The sequence below is a fragment of the Clarias gariepinus genome, chromosome 10, assembly GCF_024256425.1.
Source record: "Clarias gariepinus isolate MV-2021 ecotype Netherlands chromosome 10, CGAR_prim_01v2, whole genome shotgun sequence".
In the NCBI taxonomy this organism is placed as follows: domain Eukaryota; kingdom Metazoa; phylum Chordata; class Actinopteri; order Siluriformes; family Clariidae; genus Clarias; species Clarias gariepinus.
Window position 1 is genome coordinate 27,723,354 of NC_071109.1, and position 24,269 is coordinate 27,747,622.

General features: G+C 38.0%; 2 protein-coding genes across 2 annotated transcripts; both read left to right on the top strand.

The window, feature by feature from the left end:
* Window positions 1-183: 183 nt before the first annotated feature.
* ppp1r3ab (protein phosphatase 1, regulatory subunit 3Ab) lies at window positions 184-6,637 on the top strand. Its single transcript, XM_053505205.1, has 5 exons — window positions 184-1,007; window positions 1,245-1,291; window positions 1,386-1,474; window positions 3,432-6,163; window positions 6,628-6,637. Exons 1-5 carry the CDS (start codon window positions 184-186, stop codon window positions 6,635-6,637), a joined length of 3,702 nt encoding a protein of 1,233 aa, XP_053361180.1.
* Window positions 6,638-11,356: 4,719 nt separating this feature from the next.
* On the top strand, window positions 11,357-22,237 carry bmt2 (base methyltransferase of 25S rRNA 2 homolog). Its single transcript, XM_053506560.1, has 5 exons — window positions 11,357-11,574; window positions 15,425-15,566; window positions 18,012-18,137; window positions 19,147-19,261; window positions 19,406-22,237. The coding sequence occupies exons 1-5, from the start codon at window positions 11,430-11,432 to the stop codon at window positions 20,036-20,038; spliced, it is 1,161 nt and encodes a 386-aa protein (XP_053362535.1). The 5' UTR covers window positions 11,357-11,429; the 3' UTR covers window positions 20,039-22,237.
* The last annotated feature ends 2,032 nt before the right edge of the window (window positions 22,238-24,269 follow it).

The following is a 24,269-nucleotide window of genomic DNA, read 5'->3' on the forward strand; positions in this document are numbered from 1 at the left end:
CGGTGGTGTCTCTGTCAACAATATATTTGGGAGGTTGTATTCACAACATTCCCCCGGAGCCTTAGCTGCATAGCTGAGGTCCTTTTTAAGCTCTATTTATAGTGTTGGCTTCATGCTGCAATGTCAAAGTAACTTGAGTCCATCTGGTCGGTCCCAGCATGTTGCTTATCAGCTGTTGGCAGCATGTTAAGGAACTCTCATTCTGCCACAGACGGTCCATACAGTCTGATGGAGCCGGTGGTGGGAGAGCTGCAGGGGCTCAACATAGGCAGCTCCAACCTGCTGGCCCTTCCAGAGCCTTGCCCCTGGGATAGCGACGATGAAGAACTGGGCACTGGGGGCATCAAACCCAAATCATCACCTATTCCAAGGAGCCGAAGCTCATCGTTCTCTTCCGATGATGATGGTGATTCCCAGCCTCCACCTTCCAGCTCTCGGAGAGTATCTTTTGCAGATGCTTTTGGTTTAAATTTGGTCTCTGTAAAGAAGTTTGACATCTGGTCCATGTGTGATCTGGTAGACCCATTGGAGGTTGATCTTAAGGTTGGGAAGGAGTACTTTTTGAAACTTCTCTTTGCTCTTCCACTGACACTGGAGGAACTGATCTACAGGGTCAACGAGCAGAAGGTGGTTCTGGAGAGTCTGGAGCTTCTCCCTGGCACAACCACTTTGAAAGGGACTGTTCGTGTTATGAACTTGTGTTTTGACAAGCTGGTCTACATCCGTACTTCTTTGGACTGTTGGAGCAGCCATTTTGACCTGCTGGCAGAGTACGTGCCTGAGTCAAGCGACGGGGTTACGGACTGTTTCTCTTTCAAGCTAACGCTGGTGCCTCCTTTTGGGGAGCAAGGAGCCAGAGTTGACTTTTGCATTCGATATGAAACACCTTCTGGAGTTTTCTGGACTAACAACCATGGGCAGAACTTTGTTTTGTTTTGTCGTGAAAAAGCCAAAGAGCAAGACGAAAATGACAAACTTAAACCAAAAAGCTGTCTGAAAACAAGCAGGTGAGCAGGTCAGAAATCTAGTTACAACACTTTACAATTAATGTCATACATACAAGTCTGTAAAGTTATAACGTGATATGATTTAATATGAATATGGATTTGTTGTGATGTACTGTATTATAAGTATGCCTTTAGTTAATTTAACCCCTGAACATTATTATTAATGGTAAAATGAACTCCTTCACTAATCCGCTGTGTGAATTTATAAAAATTATTCTGTACTTATTTATTTTTTAGGCATTCCTCTATAAGCAGCACTACCTCAAATACAGAGGAAGTTCCAGGTAATATTACCCTTTAAGTGTTTTCTGGACATTTACATTGTTTGATGCAGATACTACATTATGGTGTTATATCTCCTATTATAATTATTATTAGAAATAATCCTTAATTGTGGAATACTTGCCCTCACTGAACCTGTGGCTGTCAAAGAAGAAAAAATACAGAAGGAACACATAAAACTGAAGGTATGTTCAGATATACAGTATATATACCCTTGTACTGTATATACTGTATATTAATACAACTGGTCTCAGCATGCCATTGTGTTCTATGGCTATTAACCGATATTAGATCCATAAGCGCTTCTTAGCTCTTTTTCATAACACCTTCATAAAGCAACAATCATTGAAAACCATTTGTGTACAGTATATTAAGCATCAAAAATAAACAGTAAATGTAACAGGCTTTTACAAAAGCTAGTCCATGAGAAACTGGAGTGTTGTCACACAGTCACATGGGCTGACCTTTTTCCGAGAGAATATCATGTGACTGCTGAGGTTAAGCCTTCGCAAGCATTAACTGTACCGTGGGCCTAGAGAGACACATGAGAAGCACAGATACAACTAAAGTCACACTGCTCTTCATACTGCACTTTGAGGACATCTGTTTTAGATTAACATGATGGACGCTTTTAAATGGGACACAGGGAGAATAGACACTTTATTGTGCAATCAATTTTTGGTTAAAAGTGCATTGGGGAAAAAAAAAACATTTAATCAGTTTGTTAATCAGACCATACAGGCTAAATAAAATCATTTATTTATTTCTTAAAAAAATAACTTTTCACTTAATGACTCTATTGTCTCCAGACCTCATACTGTACTGTCCTCTCATACAATGAGCTTCCATCAGCTAAATAATTACATACATGTATGTGATGATTGATAAAACCACAAAATCCTCTAGCATGGCTAAACTCTAGAAATGTCCAGTTTCTAAATGATAGCAAGGTTTTGCTGTTTTTCTTTTTATGTGTTTATTGGTTTTTATGCAACATTTTTCTAATATTAGATCGATAGATAGATAGATAGATAGATAGATAGATAGATAGATAGATAGATAGATAGATAGATCTCTAATAAAAATTATATTATCATGGCAGCCAGTTTACAAATTATATGAACAATATGGAATGGAAAAATATTACAGTGCTAAGGTAAATTGAATAACATTGATTATCAATTATATAGCAGTAAACTGGTGACAGGATCATGGGCACCCAAGGCCCATCTACGCCCATGGGGACCAAAGGCCATCTCACCCAACCCAATCCCACAGAAAAACCAATGCAGCACAAACCGATGAATAAGCCAATGCTGGGCATGAAAAAAAGACTCCAGAACACCCATCAGGCAAAGAGCCCAAAGGCACCAACCCAACCTCAGAATTCCGCAGATCCCTATGCGATCGAGCACCCATGGAATGTACCAGACGAACGAGCCCGATCCAACTTCTTGGTACCTGGTGCTGCTAAGTTCCTGGTACCACACACCACAGCACAGTCCCAGAAATCCTTTGGAGCCATGCCCTGAGGGGCCAGAGCTGCCTGGGCAGCACAATGGGAATCCAAAACCTAGGTGGTTTTAATCTTCAAATGGCTTTAATGTTATGATTGATCTGTGTTTGTACAAGTGGATGCTTTAAACAAGTGTACAGAATGGTGCATCAGTGAGATATTAATGAATTGAAATATTAACAATAATTAACCACATTATTAACAACAATATTATCAACATACAGTACATTGAAATATTAACAATATTAATATTTTATGCATTGAATAATTAACAATGAATGTACCTCATTATATTGATGCAGTCAGAAGGATAATGGGGGAAAAAACTGTACATGTAAATAGATTTATGAGATCTTAACAGATTTAACAATATGTTCATAAACGCATGTATAGTCATGTTGCAGAGTTAATGTAGAGTAATATTATACTTGGAAGAAAAAAACTTGCCATAGTGGTCACAGCAGAGCTAAAACATTCTCTTTCCGAAAGTAATCTGCTGTTCAGTATAATATAGTTCAGTTCAGTACAGGTTGCTGGGTGTGCATCCAGTTTGCTCTCTGGTGACCCCTGCTTTAGAATGACTTTAAAGCTGTTTTTAAAATCTAATATCCTTTCTACATTGGCAGGAGGAAAACAGCGGACTCTGTAAGAAGAGAAGCAAAAGAAAAGCCGCACGGATGGCAAAAGTACAGCAGCACTTTGCCCAAAGAGATGACAATGAATTCCAACAGACTGACAAAGACGCTGATGAAGTGGATATCTCTGTTCCAGCAATAGATGAGGCACCTTTAAACCTGTCAACGCCACAAACTAATGTCACCTCTTTGCCGGCTGAGCCTGAAGAACAGGATTCTACTGAAGGTTCCATGGATGTTCATAGAAACCAGCTTCATGCTACACAAACTCAAACACAGGAAAAGGACAAAATTCCAGTAACAAACCCTGAGCTAATCATTTCCAAATCCCACACAGGGCGACCCCCCTTGGACTCCGTAAACACTCATAATTCTGAGTTAGACTCACAGCTGTTAGAGAGCAGCCAAGATAAAGAGACAGATGCCAGCCAAAGTGTTTTACTTAAGTACCATACTTTAAACAAGTCTAATGATAAGAGTATTGAAAAGGCATGGGAATGCTTTGAAAGGATGGGGTGCACTGCAGACATAAACAGCAGTGTAGTCAAAACAAATCATGTGGACAACACACTTTTAAAGGATAACCAAGGCTTGGAATCGTTCGGTCATCAGTACACGTTTGAGACAATAGTGGCTCCACTTTACCATCAAGTCTTTGAAAGAATGGAAAATGACAGAAGAGGCGTTAAGAACAGCACATCCAAAGCTGACAAGTCAGTTGGGAACCTAGGCCATGGAAGTCTGAGAGCGGTCACGTACACAAGTGTAGAGACAAGGTCAAATTCAGAAATACCAGTTAAATCAAAAACACATGTGAACAATTGTCCTGATTATCATGCGGACTGTCCAGAATCCTTAAATAACACAAGGTGCACTACTGAAAATGATTTATCTTTTCCCAGTGTGAAAACAAAACTTGGTGCAGAGATTGATTTTCAGGACAGCACTTTACCAGATATCAATGATCTGGTGGATCATGACAGTTCAGGATCAAAAATAGCACAACCTATAGAGAAACAACATTCATTAGAACACCTGCCCTCAGTTTCCAGAGAAGAATCTACAACTGATCAGACAGAAATAGTTTTGGTAAAAAACGAATGTTTGGACGATTCAGAATATTCACAAGAAAACAAACGCTATAGTGAAGATTCATTAAACACCTTACATCAGGAGCTGATATGTAGAGACACTGCAATCTTACCCACACAGTCAGAAGAAGGCCCAATACCTGCCAAGCCCTCATCAGCTATAATTATTGAAAATACACACTCTGAGAGTAGATCAGTCACCCAGAGATCTTTAGAAACTCAAATTAGTAAAATGCAGAACCAGGAAGACCAAACATCAGAGCAAACCTTGAATACTCACATCAAGTGCCTGGAGGAAAGCGGTCCTCCCATGCCTAACTCTGCTCTGTTCCATTCTGACATTTTATCAAATGTCACACCTAAAATTATCCAAAGTGACGCTTCGTCTCCCTCTCAGGATCTGACACAAGTGAGCATCAAACCCCAAACTGAAGCCACCATTTTCTTTAGTAAAAACCTAGGGACGATGGTTCCCGAATTTCAAACTATGAAGGACGCAAATCTGATAAACAGTCATAGTTCTCATCATGTTGGATTTGAAACAGAATCAAATCCAAGTGACAAACATGATGGTGGTGAGAGGGAAAAAATGGGAAAAGACACTGAAACTATTCAGACAGAAATCGGCTCAGAAGATGTAGCTGTAGATGGGATCTCACCAAACCGTATAGATGCCAGCCAAATCAATAAAAATAAAGAACATGTTATTTTACGTTTAAATTGTGCTGTTGATTTTGATGAACTCTTAGATAAAGATATGGCTATGTTTAATATTAGTATCAATCCTGACAATCCTGAAGCTGTCTCACGAAAAGAGGAAGACGAAAAAGAGGTTCAAGAAAATATCCAAGTAAACAATCCTGCTACAAATGAAGAACAGCAATTTACAGAAATGACAGAAAAGCAATCAGAGGAAGTAAAAGATATAAGAGAAGTAAAGGAACAATTAGAGAAGAAAGAAGAACAGCAAGAAGACAAACAAGCAGATCACGTAGAAAAAGAAGAACAAGAAAATGATGAAAAAGTAGAATTAAGTCACGATGACAAATGTAATTGTGAGTCAGACTACGCAGAGGATGACAAAGCAGAGGAAAAGAAGAATGAAAAGGAAAAAGACGGAGAGCCAAAAAGGAATGCACAGGAAGGGGAGGATAACCAAGATCTTGAAGCAGAAATGGAGGAGCGGGAGGCGGTCAGTGCAGTCACATCAGTGGCTGAGGTACAAAGCATCCCTAACATAAACTCTTTTATTAGAGATGTTCATCTACATGATGGACAGAACCAGCAAAACTCAGGTTTGGAACATACATCTGTGCAACCAGTAGACGAAAGCCACTTCAATGGTGAAGAAGAAATTTTCAGTGGAATCAATTCATCTCAGCAAGCTCTGACACCAAATAGTGATGAAACATTCAGTGACGGAGATAATGAGGCAGAAAACAGCTTGAAATTTGCTGAAGGAGTGGAAGAGGTGAGCTGCCAAATAGACAGAAAACATGTGGCAGAAGTTGGTCTTTGCGAAGTTGACACTTTAGAAAAACAGACTGAGAACATGGATGACAACACCTCGACAGAATCTGTAAGCGATGATGAAATGGAGCTATGTGTCCTCAGACTGAAGAACACACAGCAGTTAGATGGAATATATATGGGAAAAAGACACTCCATAAGCAGAACATTGACAATACCATCTCCCATGCCTTCAATTTCAGAATATGTGGATGAGGACGTGACAAATGAGGAAATGATGGATATAGAAAGAGACCCTCTAGCTCAATCGGATGAAGGGGAGGGGTTGAGTGAACCGAATTTGTTGTGGTGGAAAGAGTTCTTCTCCTCTGATAATATGCAAAGAATTATTGTGTACACCCTATTGTTTGTTGTTTTTTTAATTACTGCATATGTCTGGGACTTTGTTGCATGCTTTGGGCTTTACCTTCTTGCCCTCTATTGGCTCTACTTTCAAGTACAAAATGAGCCTTTGAAAGGTGCTTGACTTTTATCGGTTTGCAAATTGAATTTCCTAATTATGGGCCATTATCTGTATTTTAGTTGTATTTGTTTGTAGCGTATATTGACTCAAATTTCTCGTTCAGTACAACATGAGAATGCTAAACAGATTTGTATTTGCAGCTTTGTGATAAATGGGAACTATGTTTTTGATAGTGTTACTTACAGCCATCCTTAAATATTATATATAAACGGAACCCATTTATGTAGTAAGATAGCACTCCTCAGGTCAAGTTCCCTTTAGACACCTTTCATCCATGTTTGGCTGGAAATACAAAACTAAATACAATGAGCAACTGAACACATATCTTGATTTTTCTTGTCAAAAACAAAGCTAATGCAGTCATGTAGCAGAGAAACTGTAAAGTTTCTTGAAATTTCTTTGTCCTGTGAACTCTGTCTTGGTGGAAACCTAAGTGACCTTTAGAAAACACTAACACTGGAGTCTCCTTCCACATGGAAATGCATCACCATGTCGATTACATAAGGAGCTTTTCTTAATAAATGACCATTTTAAAATATATTTATTAGTAATCATAGACTATGTTGTGAATGTTCCCTAAAAGTGCCTATGAATGAGTTGTTACTTTAAAAATGATACTGTATTACATGTGCTGTAATTGAGATTTACTATTGTCAAAACTGCTAGAGCAGAAGATTAATCAACAGCTAGATTTGAGAATTTAATAGCATTGTGATGTAACAAAAATATTACTGATGACAACCATTAACAATGATCCAAATCAACATAATGCTTATGTCATGCTTATGTTATGTTCATGATATGCTTATGTTATTCTTATGTTATGCTCAGTTATAAAATGGGCTGCATGGCATGCATTGTCATTGAAGTGTAATTTGTGCATGTTGGCTACATGTATATGTGTGCTATCTGTCTGTCCTGACATTTATGTTATATGATTCTTAGAGCTGATCTCAGAGCAGTTTTAATAAACATAGTGATTCCATATGAATGTTTCAGCATAAACACTGATGATAAATTCAAGATATGTAGTTTAAAAAAAACAGTCACTGATTGCTTTGATTGCAAAATTACTTCAGTGATTGATAGGTTTTAGCTGGCAACCTTTTTTAACCCAGACTGGTGTACTGAGTAGATTTTATTTCTTTAATAACCTTGTTAGTAGATGTATTCTGTAGTCATGAAAAAAAGATTTTACTGTGTATTAAAAGGGTTACAATTTTGGCCTGCTTCAAGGAAAGAAAATTTACGGAAATTACTGGAATTGGGTTAAGAACTGTCCAACACAGTATTAAAACCTGGAAGGATATTATTGAATCATCAACTTTATGGAAGAAATCATGATCGGAAAACAAATAATAAATGACTGTGATCGGTGACCACTTAAACGCCTGATAAATTGCAGGGTAAAAAAATGTACAAAAGAAACCACAGCTATGTTTCATAATAAAAAAAGCTGTGTGGCCATAAAATTACTTATTAGTAACACTTATCAGAAAAAATTGCTTCAATTTGCTAAGGGGAGCACTTTGGAGCAATGGAAAAAGGTCACGTAGTCTGATAAGTTCAGATTTACTGTATTCCAGAGCGATGGGTGCGCCAGGGTAGGAAGGGTAGCACACCCATCATGCATAGTGCCCACTGTACAGTCATGGCCAAAAGTTTTGAGAATTACATAAATATTGGAAATTGGAAAAGTTGCTGCTTAAGTTTTTATATTAGCAATTTGCATATACTCCAGACTGTTATGAAGAGTGATCAGATAAATTGCATAGTCTTTCTTTGCCATGAGAATTACCTTAATCCCAAAAAAACCTTTCCACTGCATTTCATTGCTGTCATTAAAGGACCTGCTGAGATTATTTCAGTAATCGTCTTGTTAACTCGATTGTTGACGAGCACAAGGCTGGAGATCATTATGTCAGGCTGATTAGGTTAGAATGTCAGACTTGACATGTTGAAAGGAGGGTGATGCCTGAAATAATTGTTCTTCCATTGTTAACCATGGTGACCTGCAAAGAAACGCGTGCAGCCATCATTGCATTGCATAAAAATGGCTTTACAGGCAAGGATATCATGGCTACTAAGATTGCACCTAAATCAACAATTTATAGGATCCTCAAGAACTTCAAGGAAAAAGGGTTCAATTCTTGTTAAGAAGGCCTCAGGGCGTCCAAGAAAGTCCAGCAAGCACCAGGATCGTCTCCTAAAGAGGATTCAGCTGCGAGATCGGAGTGCCACCAGTGCAGAGCTTGCTCAGGAATGGCAGCAGGCAGGTGTGAGCGCATCTGCAGTGAGGCGAAGACTTTTGGAAGATGGCCTGGTGTCAAGAAGGGCAGCAAAGAAGCCACTTCTCTCCAAAAAAAAAACATCAGGGACAGATTGATCTTCTGCAGAAAGTATGGTGAATTGACTGCTGAGGACTGGGGCAAAGTCATATTCTCCGATGAAGCCTCTTTCCGATTGTTTGGGGCATCTGGAAAAAGGCTTGTCCAGAGAAGAAAAGGTGAGTGCTACCATCAGTCCTGTCCAGTCATGTCAACAGTAAAGCATCCTGAGACCATTCATTTGTGGGGTTGCTTCTCATCCAAGGGAGTGGGCTCACTCACAATTTTGCCCAAAAACACAGCCATGAATAAAGAATGGTACCAAAACACCCTCCAACAGCAACTTCTTCCAACAATCCAACAACAGTTTGGTGAAGAACAATGCATTTTCCAGCACGATGGAGCACCGTGCCATAAGGCAAAAGTGATAACTAAGTGGCTCGGGGACCAAAATGTTGAAATTTTGAAACATGTTGAAATGGCCTGGAAACTCCCCAGATCTTAATCCCATTGAGAACTTGTGGTCAATCCTCAAGAGGCGGGTGGACAAACAAAAACCCACTAATTCTGACAAACTCCAAGAAGTGATTATGAAAGAATGGGTTGCTATCAGGATTTGGCCCAGAAGTTGATTAAGAGCATGCCCAGTCGAATTGCAGAGGTCCTGAAAAAGAAGGGCAGACTCTTTGCATAAATGTCATGTAATTGTCGATAAAAGCCTTTGAAACATATAAAGTGCTTGTAATTATATTTCAGTACATCACAGAAACAACTGAAACAAAGATCTAAAAGCAGTTTAGCAGCAAACTTTGTGAAAACTAATATTTGTGTCATTCTCAAAACTTTTGGCCATGACTGTACAATCCTCTGGAAGCAGTTTTCTGATCTGGGGTTGCTTCAGTTGGTCAAGTCTAGACTCATCAAACGTTATGTTTCAATATAATCTTAGCTGATGACGTGAATGTACTGAATGAACAGTGTATCACATCAATGTAGTTTTTTTTCGCTGATGTCACAGGCATATTCCAGGACAACAATGCTGAGATTCATCCGGCTGAATCTGAGTGACTCTTGGAGCATGAGGAATCACACGTGAACTGGCAACCAAAGCCATTTTCCATTAACACTATAGAAAGGGTTTTCAATGTGCTGGAAGAGACTTTACAGAGTGGTACAGTAGTCTGTTATCATCAATTAAAGATATCAGCTAAAAAAAAAAAAATGAGTGAAAATCTGGGTGGGAAAAAATGTTGTAATGTTGCACAAGGTTGTGAAAACAACTCAACTTTCAAGATGTAATCAAAGCGAAAGGAGTTCCAATGAAAAAGGAGCAAGTGTATGTTGTTAAAAATATTTTCTAGTGTTCCTGGGAGTGTTTTAAACCTACTGAGGATGACTCTTGATCCTGCATTATCCAAGTTAATAATAAGCTCTCCAGTAATAGTGCAGCACAAAACTGCTCCCGGTGCTGACCTTTTATTAAAACATAGAAAAAGATTTTGTCATGCTAGTGCAAAAGTGTATCTGTGGGCTAGTATACGCATGTGATTTGAACTTAGTAAACAGAAAGTGAAAAACAGTAAGACTTAATAAAAAATATGTAGTTTTAAAAAAGTCCACATTCACAGAAGTAACAAAAGATACAACCCAAACTGAAATCACAGAATGAACCTGGATAAAGACAGCTAATGGTGCCCAAGTGAACAATTTCTGACCTTGAGCACAGCTGCAGCAGAGAGGTTTAGATTAACACTGTCTGCAGTCCAAACATAGCACTCTCACCTTGTTCCTGACTCAGTGTCTGTGTGTATGAAGTTTGCATGTTCTCCCCGTGCTCTGTGGGTTTCCTCCAGTTACTCCGGTTTCCTCCCACAGTCCAAAGACATGCAGATTAGGCTAATTATCGTACCCAAATTGCTTGCAGTGTGTAAATGTACACTGTAAGGAATTGGCACCTGATGCAGGGTGTGCCCCGCCACATGCCTTAAGTCTCCTGCAATAGGCTTCAGGCCCGCATGCCGTGACCCTATATACAGAATAAATCGGTATAGTTGATGATGATGATGCACTGTTGTCTTTCACCTCCAAGGTTGAGAGTTCGTTTCCCGCCTTGGGTTCTGTGTGCATGGAGTTTGCATGTTTTCTCCAGGCTTAGTGGGTTTCCTCCGGCAAGCCATGAATGTGTGTGTAAAGGTTGACTGGAGGTCGTGAAAAAATAGTAATGAATACAATGGTCACTAGTTGGACTACAGAGGTTGCTTTAAGAATGGATGGATGAATAGAATTCTAAAAATAACAATATTTTACTCTGAAGAATGAAGAAGGGTTGATTGTATTATAAAGTTTGCTGTAGGGACTTAAAATGAGGTTTAATATGATTAGGAAGTGAAGTGTTTAGGACACTGAGGCGTATATTGTAGCATTTAGCTATCTATCATAGAATATTGGAGAATGCAAAGCGCGCACCCGCTCAGTAGACATGCACGCGCGAGAAGGTCGCGCGTTTCGTGCGTCACGGGTCTCGGTGGCGCGCGACCGGCAACGGCAATAGCAGCAGCGACCCCACGGCGTCAGTGTCATGGAGCACCAGTTCAGCGTCTCTGCAGAGCCCGAGTCCGAACCCGGCGTACGGACAGACGCGCTGTTTGAGCGGGACGAGCAGGAGAAACTGTCCGGTGTTGTGAAACGCGTCCACCGAAAACTGCGGAGGAAATATATTGAAGGTGAAGCGGCTAGCCAGTCAAGCTAACGTTAAACTAGCAGAATTAAACAGGCACTATTGTTTTTTTTTTATAATATTTTTAGGTAAACTATATTATAAAATGTTATAAAATGTTATAAATTTATGGTTAGTACTTTGTGTTGCCATTGAGTCGTCAGGTTTTTAAACTTATGAAATGTGTTAGCTAGATTGCTAGCGTCTGACGTTAAGGTTACGTTTATTACCTCAGCCAGACTAATAATAAAACTGGCTCAGCAGAACTGCTTCCCGTTTTTACTACCTGTTACACAGCTGTGTCGCATTTTTAATTCATTTAAAACATTTGGACGTTTAGTGCAGAAAGAAGTGCATAAAATAACTACTACTGCTACTGAAGCTGAGTTTCAAAACTGCACATTCACCTCAAATCTGACAAATTCACACGTCAGTACTGTCATGACAATGGGTAATATAATATAAGTAATTAGTTAGTTTGGTAATGCCCCAGGCTTTATTCTCTAATTATCAGGAGAAGTTATACATGATATAAAGCCTTGTCCTGCAGGGGGCGTGACCAAACCTCGTACAGTAGGGTGGCCAGGGTAGGTATAAATGGCTGTATTGGGGTGGCAGTCTTTAGGTTGTAGCAAAATATCAAACCACATTCATAGAAAATGACTGTGTATTGCTACACCTATATATAGTCTAGCAAAAGGCATTGGTGGCTCAGTGGTAGGTTTCTTGCCTGCCATGTGGAAGGCCTAGTGTTCAAACCCCAGCCCTGGATGCAGTGCTGGTCCCAAGCCCGGATTAAATGGGAGGGGTCGCCACAGCGGCTCACCCGATACGCACACAACTTGGCACAAGGTTTACGCCTGATGCAACACTCGGGACCAACTAAAAGACTAACAACATGGATAGTTTAGCAAACTGCAAAAAAAGTCCTTGCTAATACAACATTAGGCTAATAAAAATACTTTATAAAAAAACTAATAAAGTAAATTAACAGTAACTAATAAAGAACTAACAGACATTTAAATAATTTAAACAATTATATATAAATGCTGTATCATTTATAGCTTTTGAAAGACTAATAGGTGTAATATGAGTTGTAATATATATATAGTAATGTTTGCTTAATAGCCAGATATGTAAACCAAGTGGCATGACTAAAGTCACACTTTTGATGATGATGATGATGATGATGATAATAATAAATAACAACAACTAGCATGCTTTTGTTTCATACTAGGGTGGCACTAGCCACCCCTTAGCTAGACCCATGAAAGTATTCTGATTTTGGTATAGTGACCTTGCACACTGAGTCAGTGCCAGGTCACTATGGTCTAGTGAAATGGCTTTGTGACATCCATTTTGGACCATGAGACTGGTTTAGATTTTTCTTTTAGCAGTAGCTAGTACCAGTTTGGCCTGCACACATTTGCTTCTCTTTCCACTCCTAGGTCTAGTTCTGCGCTGCATAGTGTAGGTCCTGCCTGTAACTGATAGCTAGGCTTTCGATTAGATTAGATTAGATCTTTTTCTGATTTGTCTCAAACAAGTTAAAGTATTAAAAATATTGTAAAAGTATTAAATAAACAGTCCAGTTCAGTAGGTGATATTGTGCCAATCTGTCCATAAATTTAAAAGAAGAAAAAAAAAAGTATTTGCAGGAGCTGGAAAAGTTACAAAGCTGTTTCAAAAACTATTTTAGAAAATGTTATATTTGTAAATAAATTGTTTTTTTAAAAGAGCCTAAATAATTTAAAATTGTGCAAAATGATACTAAATGGGGAATTGAGCCATCGATTCAATAAATTGCATTAATTAACAAAAGTTGATTAAATCGCACAATTTTAGCAGGTTCTCTTGGTTTGTTACATCTACAGGGCTCTGTGTATAATTTCTGTACTTGTTGTACTCACTTGCCAAATTAATAGATGGATTGACTCGTCTAATTTACGTTGTTTACATTGACTAGTCTAAAGTTGGAATGTGTGATGCTGTCATGACCAGTGATGCCAAGATACATGCTAAGTTAATCGCTACTCTAAACGGTTTAATAAAAGTTTGTAACTCCTAGTCAGATTACATCAAGTTATTTATATTGAGCTGTATATTTGGAATAAAGAGCATTAATTAGCCAAGATAATTAGTTACATTGGTGTAATAGAGCAAGGTGCAGAAATTGTGCACACTAGACAATGATAATGAAGAATTGTGCACACTAGACAATGATAATGAAGATGCAGTGATGAAGTATTTCAAGGGCACCATGTAATGAACAGATGGTTTTCAGTATAGAACAAAGTGCATATGGCAGGTAGGGAATGGATAAAAAAATACATTCTGATTCAGTATTTTTTTATTGTAGGCAAACGTTTAGTTTTCAGTTTTAATACAATATAGAACAATAAATAAATCTTAAAGTAGTTTACTAAACATGTACTTAAACCTGACTTGACCAGTTACTAGGAAGTGCTTGTTTAAAAAAAAAATGCAAACGCTGCTAAAAACAAATTTCCATTCCCTGACTTATTTTGCTTTTCTACCCTGTATTTCAGCAGCCCATGGCGTTATGGCACTTTTCCAAATCTTCTTGCTTATTGCTTAAGAGCTGAGCTCTTTAACTCTGCACACAGTAGTCCATTCAGACCCACGATGGGTAATCAGGAAAGCATGATGAAGTCTGCTGAGCATTCTGAAATGATATTTTAACCGAAGAGAGAAGCACAGTTTGTCCCTTTGCTCCTGTTTTTTTTTTTATTTGAATTTTCTTCAAATCAGATAAGACCTGTGTTTTTCACTCGAGCATGAGGTAACTCATGTTTTTTTTTTTTTGTTTTTTTTATTTTATAAATGCTCACAAACTTTGCTTGGATTGTTGAGAGTAAATGTTTGTCGAGCTAAGATATTTTTGTTGCGTGGTTATTGTTAGTAAATAATAGTGACATCTATTAAATGTTCGTAAAGCGTGTGGTACTGGCTCTTCTCAGGTTTAAGAACGATCACGCTGCAGTTGCAAGAGTAGGTAAAACTTTGCTATATTTTGTGGTGGCTTGTTTTTTTTCTTTCTAGTTGCATGATTTAATGTGTAATTTAATTTTTTTAGTGTTATTGTATTTGAATTTATATTACCTTTATTGTAATGTAAGCACCCACAGTTCATATTGTATGAAACTGGCATATTCTCTGAGGTGTTCAGTGATTTCATGGATGTTGACTTTCTACTGTATACAGGGCAGGTTCTTGTATAAACAAAAACACTAGCCTTTCCTCCAAAAATATTCTGTGCCATGTGAAGCTGCCTATTTCTAATTTGGTCTACTGGATTATTTTTAAATTTGCAAAACATTTTGGGCAAAAACTGTTTCATGTTTCATATTAAGTACAGTGTTACATTGTAAAATATTAATAGTGTGATAAACTAGTTCGAAAAATGCCTCAGTTGTATGCTATCACAGGATTAATGGGCTACTTTAACAGCCTAGCTGGAAGTAAAAGTTAAAGGAAAATTTTATTTTCATTATGCAATGTATTATTTAAATTTCTGCAATGTAATACAGTATGTTGATTATATTGCCAAAGGGTTTTCAGTACAGCCTTTGTGGAGAAACAGAGTTTGTTGTAGTATGATTTAGAAACTAGAGATCGAAAGAAAGCACATTGGGAAAAGGGGCTCACAGTCGGACACAAAAGGGATAAAAAATTTCTGGAGTTAATCATTTAGATTAGATTTGATAAAAAAAAAATACTATAAGAGGTGTCATAAACTTACCCAGGACTTTTTTTTTTTTTTTAAAGCAAATGATGTGCTGATCCTGTATTGTCTTATGTAGTATTTCACACACTCCTATCCCCTTAATCTGCAGTGGGCGATTTTGATAAGATCTGGCGCGAGCACTGTGAGGACGAGCAGACCCTGAACGAATATGCTGTTGCCATGAAGAGTCTCGCCGATAACCACTGGGCCAAGAAATGTGATGGAGAGGGACGCATCGAGTGGTGCCGCAGGTAAGACAACCACCCGGTGTTATCTTGGGGTGTTTTTCACATTAGACATGATTGATTTGTACCGCGCCCAGGAGCGATTACTCCCCCCCTCCCCCCACATTCACATTGATTTTGCTTTCCGTTCTTGGGTATGCTTGCGTATTTACACTCTGTGGTACAGCAGGTAGCAGTATTTACCCACTTGGTTTGTGAGGCGTCTATAATCAAGAGAAAAAGAGAACAAGTTCACACTATGCTTTATATTACAGGTAGTCCCCGACTTACGAACGAGTTGGATTTTGTTCATGGGTCCAACAATGTGAGTCTTATATGCGTTTGAGACGAATATACAATGTAAAGCTTACCAATCCAATTGACTGAATCTGTCCCCATTCCAAACACATTGCACCTAAGGAAATGAATCGCACACAAATGTGAAATGTAACTGTTGTTTCTGCGCCTTTAAATCGTGAGGGGAAATCCCAGATGGCATTTTTTTTTTCAGAGCTGTTTTCCACTGTATAGGACTGTGAATTGTGTCTTGAAGATATTTGTAACTGTTGTTTATACGTTTGTTGTTTATATGTTTGTTGTTTATACATTTATACGTTAACTCACACAATGAGAATATTGTGCATAATTGTAAATATTGGTATCTGGTGGACTGCAGTGTCTATTTTTTGTACAATACATATCTGCAGAAATTCGTAACTTGAATGTTCGGAAGTCGGGGACTACCTAAATTCGATATTTTGGCAAAAAAACATCAAGAGCGTTGCTTTCACGTGCCTTCCTACTTTATAAGTTACGGCTGTGTACGTCAGAGGATGGAATCGGTGTGTGCTACACTAATGACATTGCGTCTAAGCATCTACTTCTGTGCTTAAGTACGTTTGGCTTCCATTTCTGATTTATCCCTGCCTGTTACACCGTATTGTTTTTGAGACCAACTCTACAAAAAGGCACGGTTCCTGAGGTCCGTTCTTCGTACGTCGCTTGACACATCCGAGATGAACTGACACATCTAAGATGAGATCATCGTGCTAATTACGATCTGGCTAAGTCGGTTCTTCGAGCTCACCTGTTGTTGATGATTAGTATAGCTGGATTGAGTTGTCTAGGATTATTGCGGGTTCGTGCGTTGGTTTAAAAGGCGATATGCATCGACAATAGAAACACTGATCACAAGCCCTCTGATTGGTTGATGAAATGGAAAAAGAGCGGCTCAATTTTTTTTGTAACGTGTCATAACGTGTTATGCGCTGAAATGCCCCCCTGCCATGGATTGCCCCCCTACATAATCGCTATCAAATATTATATTAGAACATAAATTCACAAGTTTATGGTTTTCAAATTACAAATTACATGAGACAATAAAATAAAATAAGCAATATGAAAATAAATATGTTGTACATGAAAAAAATAGAAATATTATGTATACTTTTATATTGTTTATTTTATAATAAAATTAGTTTCGTCCAATTTATCATTATAAAATATTTATTTTTAATATATAATATTATATATAGCATATTTTTATGACAAACCCCTGAAAAATAAATGTGTTACAAAATAAACATTATACACGAATTTGTATTAATGGTCTTGACGGCTGTCTCGTGCCTAGGGTTTATTATAATAGTAATATCATATTTGATAACAATAAACCTATGAATTTATGTTCATATATAATATTTGATAGCGATTATGTGTGTGTGTTGTCCATGGCAGGGGGCATATACTTTTCTTTTTCCACGTGAGTCAGTCGTGCTCTTTAACCAATCAGATGTGACCTCGCCATTTCAACCAATCATAACCCGCCAGGAGCGCAGGCTAAATCCTGTTTACATGAAATAAACCTGCTCCCGAGCAGGTTCAAGCTTACGGATATGTTGCTATGACAACAAATGCTAGAAGCGCATCGAAGAACGAAACAATCCAAGATCAGGACAAATCCACAACAATCAAATCCAGCTAACTGAGTTAGCGACGTACGAAGAACGGACCCCTGAGCTTGGAACGATTGCGTTCTCACTGATCAAAATGAACCAGTCTTTGCAGTCAAGTGTTCTTGGAAACGATCCTGGGACCCTAATGTAAAACGCCAAACCAGGGTTGGGGTCAATTCAGGAATTAAATCAACAATTCCAATTTAAAGAAGGAATTGGAATTGGAATTCAATAACAATTACAGGAAACGGAGATGGAATTGAATTGGAATTACAGGAAGTGGAATTTAATTCAGGGAAATTCCACTGAATTCCGTTTATTGGTGTTTCTGCTTTAAACAAGTTTAAACATGCGACAAATGTCCACACACAGACCTGATTGTCTCTTGTAAGATGTGTACAACCACATGCTCGGGGGGTTTTATTCACTGAAAATTGAGAGTAAATGTTGGGTGGTGGTGGTGATGAAGCTCTCTGCAAGAGTGATTATGGAGCATGTGTTTTTTTTCTTCTCTTAGTGTTTGTCAGGAGTACTTTATGGATGGTGGAATGAAGAAGATGCTGGAGAAGGATGCAAAGGCTGTGAAACATGCTGCAACGGCCACTGGGCAGGCACCTTTAAGTACAGACTTCTCTCAGCCCAGGTCTGTGACACTTCTCAGTACAGGTTTCAGAGGCCATGTTTCTAAATACAGAATTGTAACAGTAAGAATAACTCGAGCTTCACATCATGCCGAGATAAAATCTCTACTGACTATTGTTCATAAAACCCTTTTTTGGACATAGGAAATGTAACATTTTTCTGTTACAGAGGCATGAACCCGATCCTTTAAATTTCAGTATAAAGTTTATGGAAATTACACACACAGTGTATGTGTGTAAAAATATATTCAACCATTTCACAGTGAATTATGTGAAAGATATAAAAATAAAAATTTTAACTGGGTTAAAGTAAAACGTTCACATTTTCTTAGGTTTTTGCTATTTGTTAAAAAGGAAAGAAACCTGCTGTGGATCTGAACAATTTGGATAAAATAAGCAAAATATATGTTTATAAAAGTTAACTCATTGTAAGACTTTGATCAATATTTAAAGGTTTTAAATACATACCTTTTAATACAATATTTAAAAGATTAATGCAAACCATCTTGCATTTTTTTTATTTTATAATAGTTATGATTTTACTTTGCTTTTTTGACACTGCAGAAAATAAGTACAATGCAGAGGTAATTTTACATTTCTCTGTTGGCATAAAGTTTTGTGCCGTGTTGCAAAACTTAAAATGAGTAAACTGGTGCCAGCATAATGTTTAAACTTTGCTGTAGTGACGAAGCGCTGCTTTTGCCCCTTCAGCACTGAGCAAGATAAAGCTGTTTATGGAAAAGAAAGCAAAACAAAGCGTTCCCTACATTAAATTCAAATTCAAATTTTATTTGTCACATACACAGTCATTACACAGTAATGTACGACAACTGTCCATAGCAAGAAAACTTTTTTTTCAGAGTTTTATATTTAAGTAATCAGTTAGCTAACTGAAATTACCTGTAAACATGCAGCCTCATGAGAAAACTGTCAGAATGGTTTCATGTTTTCTTGATTTAGGTAATTAAAATGACAGTTTAATTATTATTATTATTTCTTTTTTTTTTTTAGTTTCAACTTCCGAAACGACAAGCTGCATCTACTTGACGTGGGCAGTTGCTTCAATCCCTTCTTGAGGTTTGATGAATTCCTCACAGTAGGAATTGACATAGTGCCTGCGGTCGAGGTGTGTATGCCCAATATTTTTTCATCTCTCACCTAAAACTGTTATCGATCCAGTTTGCCTTTTATTTTTTGAATGATTTGTGTAAATTCATAACCTCATTGTACAGTCAATTATTGTGTCTTCTGCTCTTCTTTATGATTCTAGAGCGTGTACAAGTGTGACTTCCTAAACCTGCAGCTTCAACAGCCTTTGCAACTAGCAAGCGACGCGCTCGACGCGTTCTTGCGCCAGCTGCGTGATCCTATCGAGACTCTGCCCGGGCAGCTCTTTCACGTGGTGGTGTTCTCTTTACTGCTATCTTACTTTCCCTCTCCTTACCAACGCTGGCTCTGCTGCAAGAAAGCCCACGAGCTACTCGCACTGCACGGCCTTCTCCTGATCATCACACCCGACTCGTCGCATCAGGGTCGGCACGCACTCATGATGCGCAGCTGGCGCGTGGCCATCGAGTCGCTAGGCTTTAAGCGCTACAGATACGTCAAATTCTCCCACATGCACATGCTCGCCTTCCGCAAAGTCTCGATCACCACCAGCAGCGACCTAGTGAGTCACAACTACCCCGAGATGCTGTACATCCCACAGGATTTCGGCACACTTGACGAAGACGATGCGTTTAGGGACTCGTGCCAGCCACCGCGCTCCGACTCTGAGGACGAGCAGCTGGCGCGGAGTTTCATCGAGCTCCCTGAGGCGTCCTACGACTCCGACTCGGGCGAGAGTCAGAGCGGCTCGGCCCCATTCCACGAACTGGAGGACCCCATTTTGCTGTACAGCTGAAGCCCAGGCTGTTTTTTGCCCAGCGTTGCTGCCTCACAGTCGTGTTGGCAAAGTAACAAAGCTTTCTTACCCCTGATGCTTTTTACAAGCAAGCTCCCAGCTCTTTTTTTCTTCTTCTCCTGCATTTTTTTTCGTGAAACGATGCAGTTTGCACAGTTTATACTTAACAAACGTGTCATGTGCCACGGAAAGCTGGACAGGTCCGTCTCTCCCACGTTGCTCCGTGACACCATGACAAACGGGGTTTCTGATTTAAATGATTATCCTATCACGCTTCATTTGTGCTCATGAACAAAACCTTTAATGTTGCTGGTTCTTAAGTGACATGTAAGAGACGGCGTACGATTAATTAAGAGAGAAAGACTGTTTACACTTTTTGTGGTGTGGAGCTTTTTAATGAGTAAAAGACAAAGCTTTTTACACGTTTAAACATATCCACACAGTGGTGACACACTGGTTGTAGCTGATGAGACTGAAACGGGTTGATCTGGCGAGCGTGCTCAGGATTTGTCCGCCGTTCTCCAATGGGTTTTTTTTTTCTCTTTTTAATCGAATGGTGAGATTTGGAGAGAATTTTTTTCAAGAAACGCTTTTGAAGTAACAAATAACTTTTTTGTATCGTAGACTTGCACACTGTCACACTGGCTAAGAATACAATAGATTGACTAGTTATTTCGCAGCATCATTTAATCTTTTCACGATCATTTAGCTGCTGTAGAATGCACTCCATGTAGGGTTTTTCCCCAAGCATCTTTGAAGTGATATTTGTAGCATTTTTGTGTGTTTACTTACGCGACACTGAGACTGTATGCGTTTTTCCTAAAAAGTTTGATCTACATGGTACGGTTTTATACAAAGTAGTCGTAGTCATAAGAACAATTTGAGAAGACTGACTGTGAGATAGGTTTGGAGTTTTTTTTTTTTTTTTTTACGGGTTGTTTGTATGGTTTTTTGCGAGAGCACAGAATGTATTTTAGCTGTGAACTAAGTTGTGTACGATAACAGGAGAAAAAAAAACAACATATAACCAGTAGATGTCTGACTTTGATTCAGTGCAGAAAAAGAAACATTTGCCATAGCTTTACCGAATATTGAATACTGTAGTTTGTTTCTTTTAAACACTTTCAATTTTCAATCATCTTTGCGCTGTTATATTTGACTGTATGACTGATGTACGTGTTTAGCTCTTTCATACACTGAGCATTATCTGCTTAAAAACAAAGAAAACATGATTGAAGAATGCTTTAAACCTTTGAAAGTGTTTTTGGATGATTAACCTCAGTGAGGTTTTTCTCATATCGTGTATTTGTACCAAGTGCTTAATGTCCTCTTTGTATTTCACTGTGAATTCGGCAGTTTTCCTTTCACTGCGGCAGTTGCACTTGTTTAAGAAGACGCTCTTTGGAAACCTTTAATAAGAGCTCCTGATTATTGACCACAATGACAATAATGTGCTTTATCGCAAAACATATTCTTATCCTGGCAGAGATTCTTTACAATTGAAAACGCACACAAGAGTACTTAACACCTTTTTTTTTTTCAACAAACAGCTCTTATTAATCTATCCAAAGTGAGTGAGTCTTAAAGCTTTATTTAAGTGGCTGTATGTACAATTGCAGTCTGACATGTTTTTGAAAAACACAAGTCACTTTTAAGGGTGCTAGAGACTTTGATTCTTGTTGAGGTTTTTTTTTTTTTCTTTTCCCCAGTAAGTGTGTCCGTGGTGGAGGACCACTCTGGAACACTGGTTCTGTCTGTTAATACAGAATCTGATAGAAAAACTGGTGCCTTTTTATCCTGAACTGTATTTTTTCAATTACGAAGACTGGAATAAAGAGAAAATGTGGTTTGGTGCATCAAGACTGACAATACCTGGAATCAGACAGAAGCCAAATGGTGATGATCATCACCACTTAATACTGTCACTTTAATTGCGTTAGCGTAGTCGCATAGGCTTTCTGTTAAGCATGTACTTTATTCATCAGAATATCAGATATTTACAACAAAAATCTGTTTTTTGCTATTACGTGTGGTGGTACATTGTCCTTACCTGATCCTATGTGCACGGTTTCTCTTTAGTATTGGAGTTTAGGACTATCAGTGTGGGTTTTTTTGTTTTTTGTTTTTTTGCAACCTGCTCCTTTCTAAATGAGTGTTGGTTACACATACAAAATGTTAATAAAAGATACATACATATGATTTGGGTTGTATGTATTTATTAATCTCTCGCTCTCTTCCTCCCTCTCTCCTTATATATAGATATATTATATAGATATCAATATATAGATATAATGGTCCCTTTCTTTTCCAAGGAAAGAAAACTTGTGAAACGTCCACAGGGTCATGAGTGGCCATTGATGGATGAGATGACGTCAGTTTTGAATTCTGGGGTCGGGTTGTTCAGGGCTAGGTTCAGCAATGTTATGTGCCCAAAAAAACTGTCAGCTGAAGACCTTAAAATACTGAATGACCAGGTTTTTCCATCAATTAATTTATTTTGGTATGGGCATATTCCATGATGACAATACCAGGGTGTACCCCATCTCGTGCCTTAAGTCTCCTGAGATAGGCTTAGTAAGTAACAATGCCAGGAATGAAAGAATGGTTCAGGAAGCATGAGATATCATTGAGTTCAGAGTTCTAAACTAAACCCTGTTGGAAATCTTTGGGATGTGCTGGAGAAAAATTTCAGATTCTCCCATCATCAGTAGAAAATCTTGGAGAGAAATTAATATAAATGTTGTGACATTGCATAAGCATATTGAAATTGTATACCAGAGTGTGTGACTACAGTGCATTCTAAAGGATTTTGTCTGTACATTGGTCAGATTTTGCTCTTTGAATGATGTTCACAGAATCGCACAAAAATGTCTGGACAGAATTCAATGAAACTTTTGCAGTACTTTGATATCTGCCTGAAGTTTAACCTGCACTATAAGTGAAATTAAAATGTGGTGTAAAAGAGATGTTATTTTTCGGATTTAATCATCTACTTTAAAATAGCTACTAATAAACTACTTGCTTAATGTAAACAAACATCTGCACCAATAAATATTTATAATATTAATAGGTAAAGCTGAATATTTTTAATAGGATTAGTTCATATTTTCACCACTGAAATAACAGCGCTGAAGTGGTATAAGTGAATTTTAACACGCTGGAGTCGTTTTAAGGCAAAACTTAATCCTTATCCGAGTACTTTTTCAGTTTCTTATCTGTGATTCTTTGATTACCGAACAAGGAGTATATTTATCTGATATTGATAGGAGTACAACGTGGCTTAAACATAAACTTTTCTATGTCCTTCTCTTTTCCATTTATTGTTATAAGATGAAATGACAGTTGATTCAAAACCTTTTTGTGAACTAGGTACAGTTTGTACAATTTCACACTTTTTAGCCACCAGTCCTGTGGAAACCAATACCATGTAATGTCACACCAAACAAATTTTTCTGGAATAAAAATTGAGGGGTTCATTTTTGTAGCAAACAGACATGGGCTTCAACCTGATATAATGTTATCACTGATTACATTTTATTTTTTTTACTTTTAAGATTTTAACTATTTCCACAAACTCTTTTAAGACGTTATGCTCTAAAATGCCCCCCCCCCACCCCACCACGACATAATGTCTATCAAATATTATATTAGAACATAACTTCATGGGTTTATGATTTACACCAAATGAAATTGAATTTAAAATAAGCAATATAAAAAAAAACATGTTGCATATATAAAAATATATATTTCGTATAAATTATATATTTTTTTCATATGCATGTAAATTGATGTATATTGTTTATTTTATAATCAAAATCTTCCGTGTAATTTTTCATCGTAAACAATATTTATTTATGTAAACATTCTTGTATTACATGACAGACCCCTGCAACATAAATGTGCCACAAAATAAACATTATATGAGAATTTATACTAATGGTCTGGACGGCTGTCACGTGCCTAGGGTTAATTATTATAGTAATATCATATGCCATAACAATAAACCTATTTATGTTCTAATAGCCTATAATATTTGCTAAAGATTATGTGGGGGGGCAAACCGTGGCAGGGGGGCATTTTAGCGCGTAACACCGGCAACAGCTGGTACTTCAGCTGGTCAATAAACAAATGGGTTCTTGAGTGTAGAACACGCGTATAAACCAAACGCTTTTCTGTTTGTCCCTACAGGCTTTCCGTTGTTTTGTTTTCAACCCGGAAAAGATGGCGGACA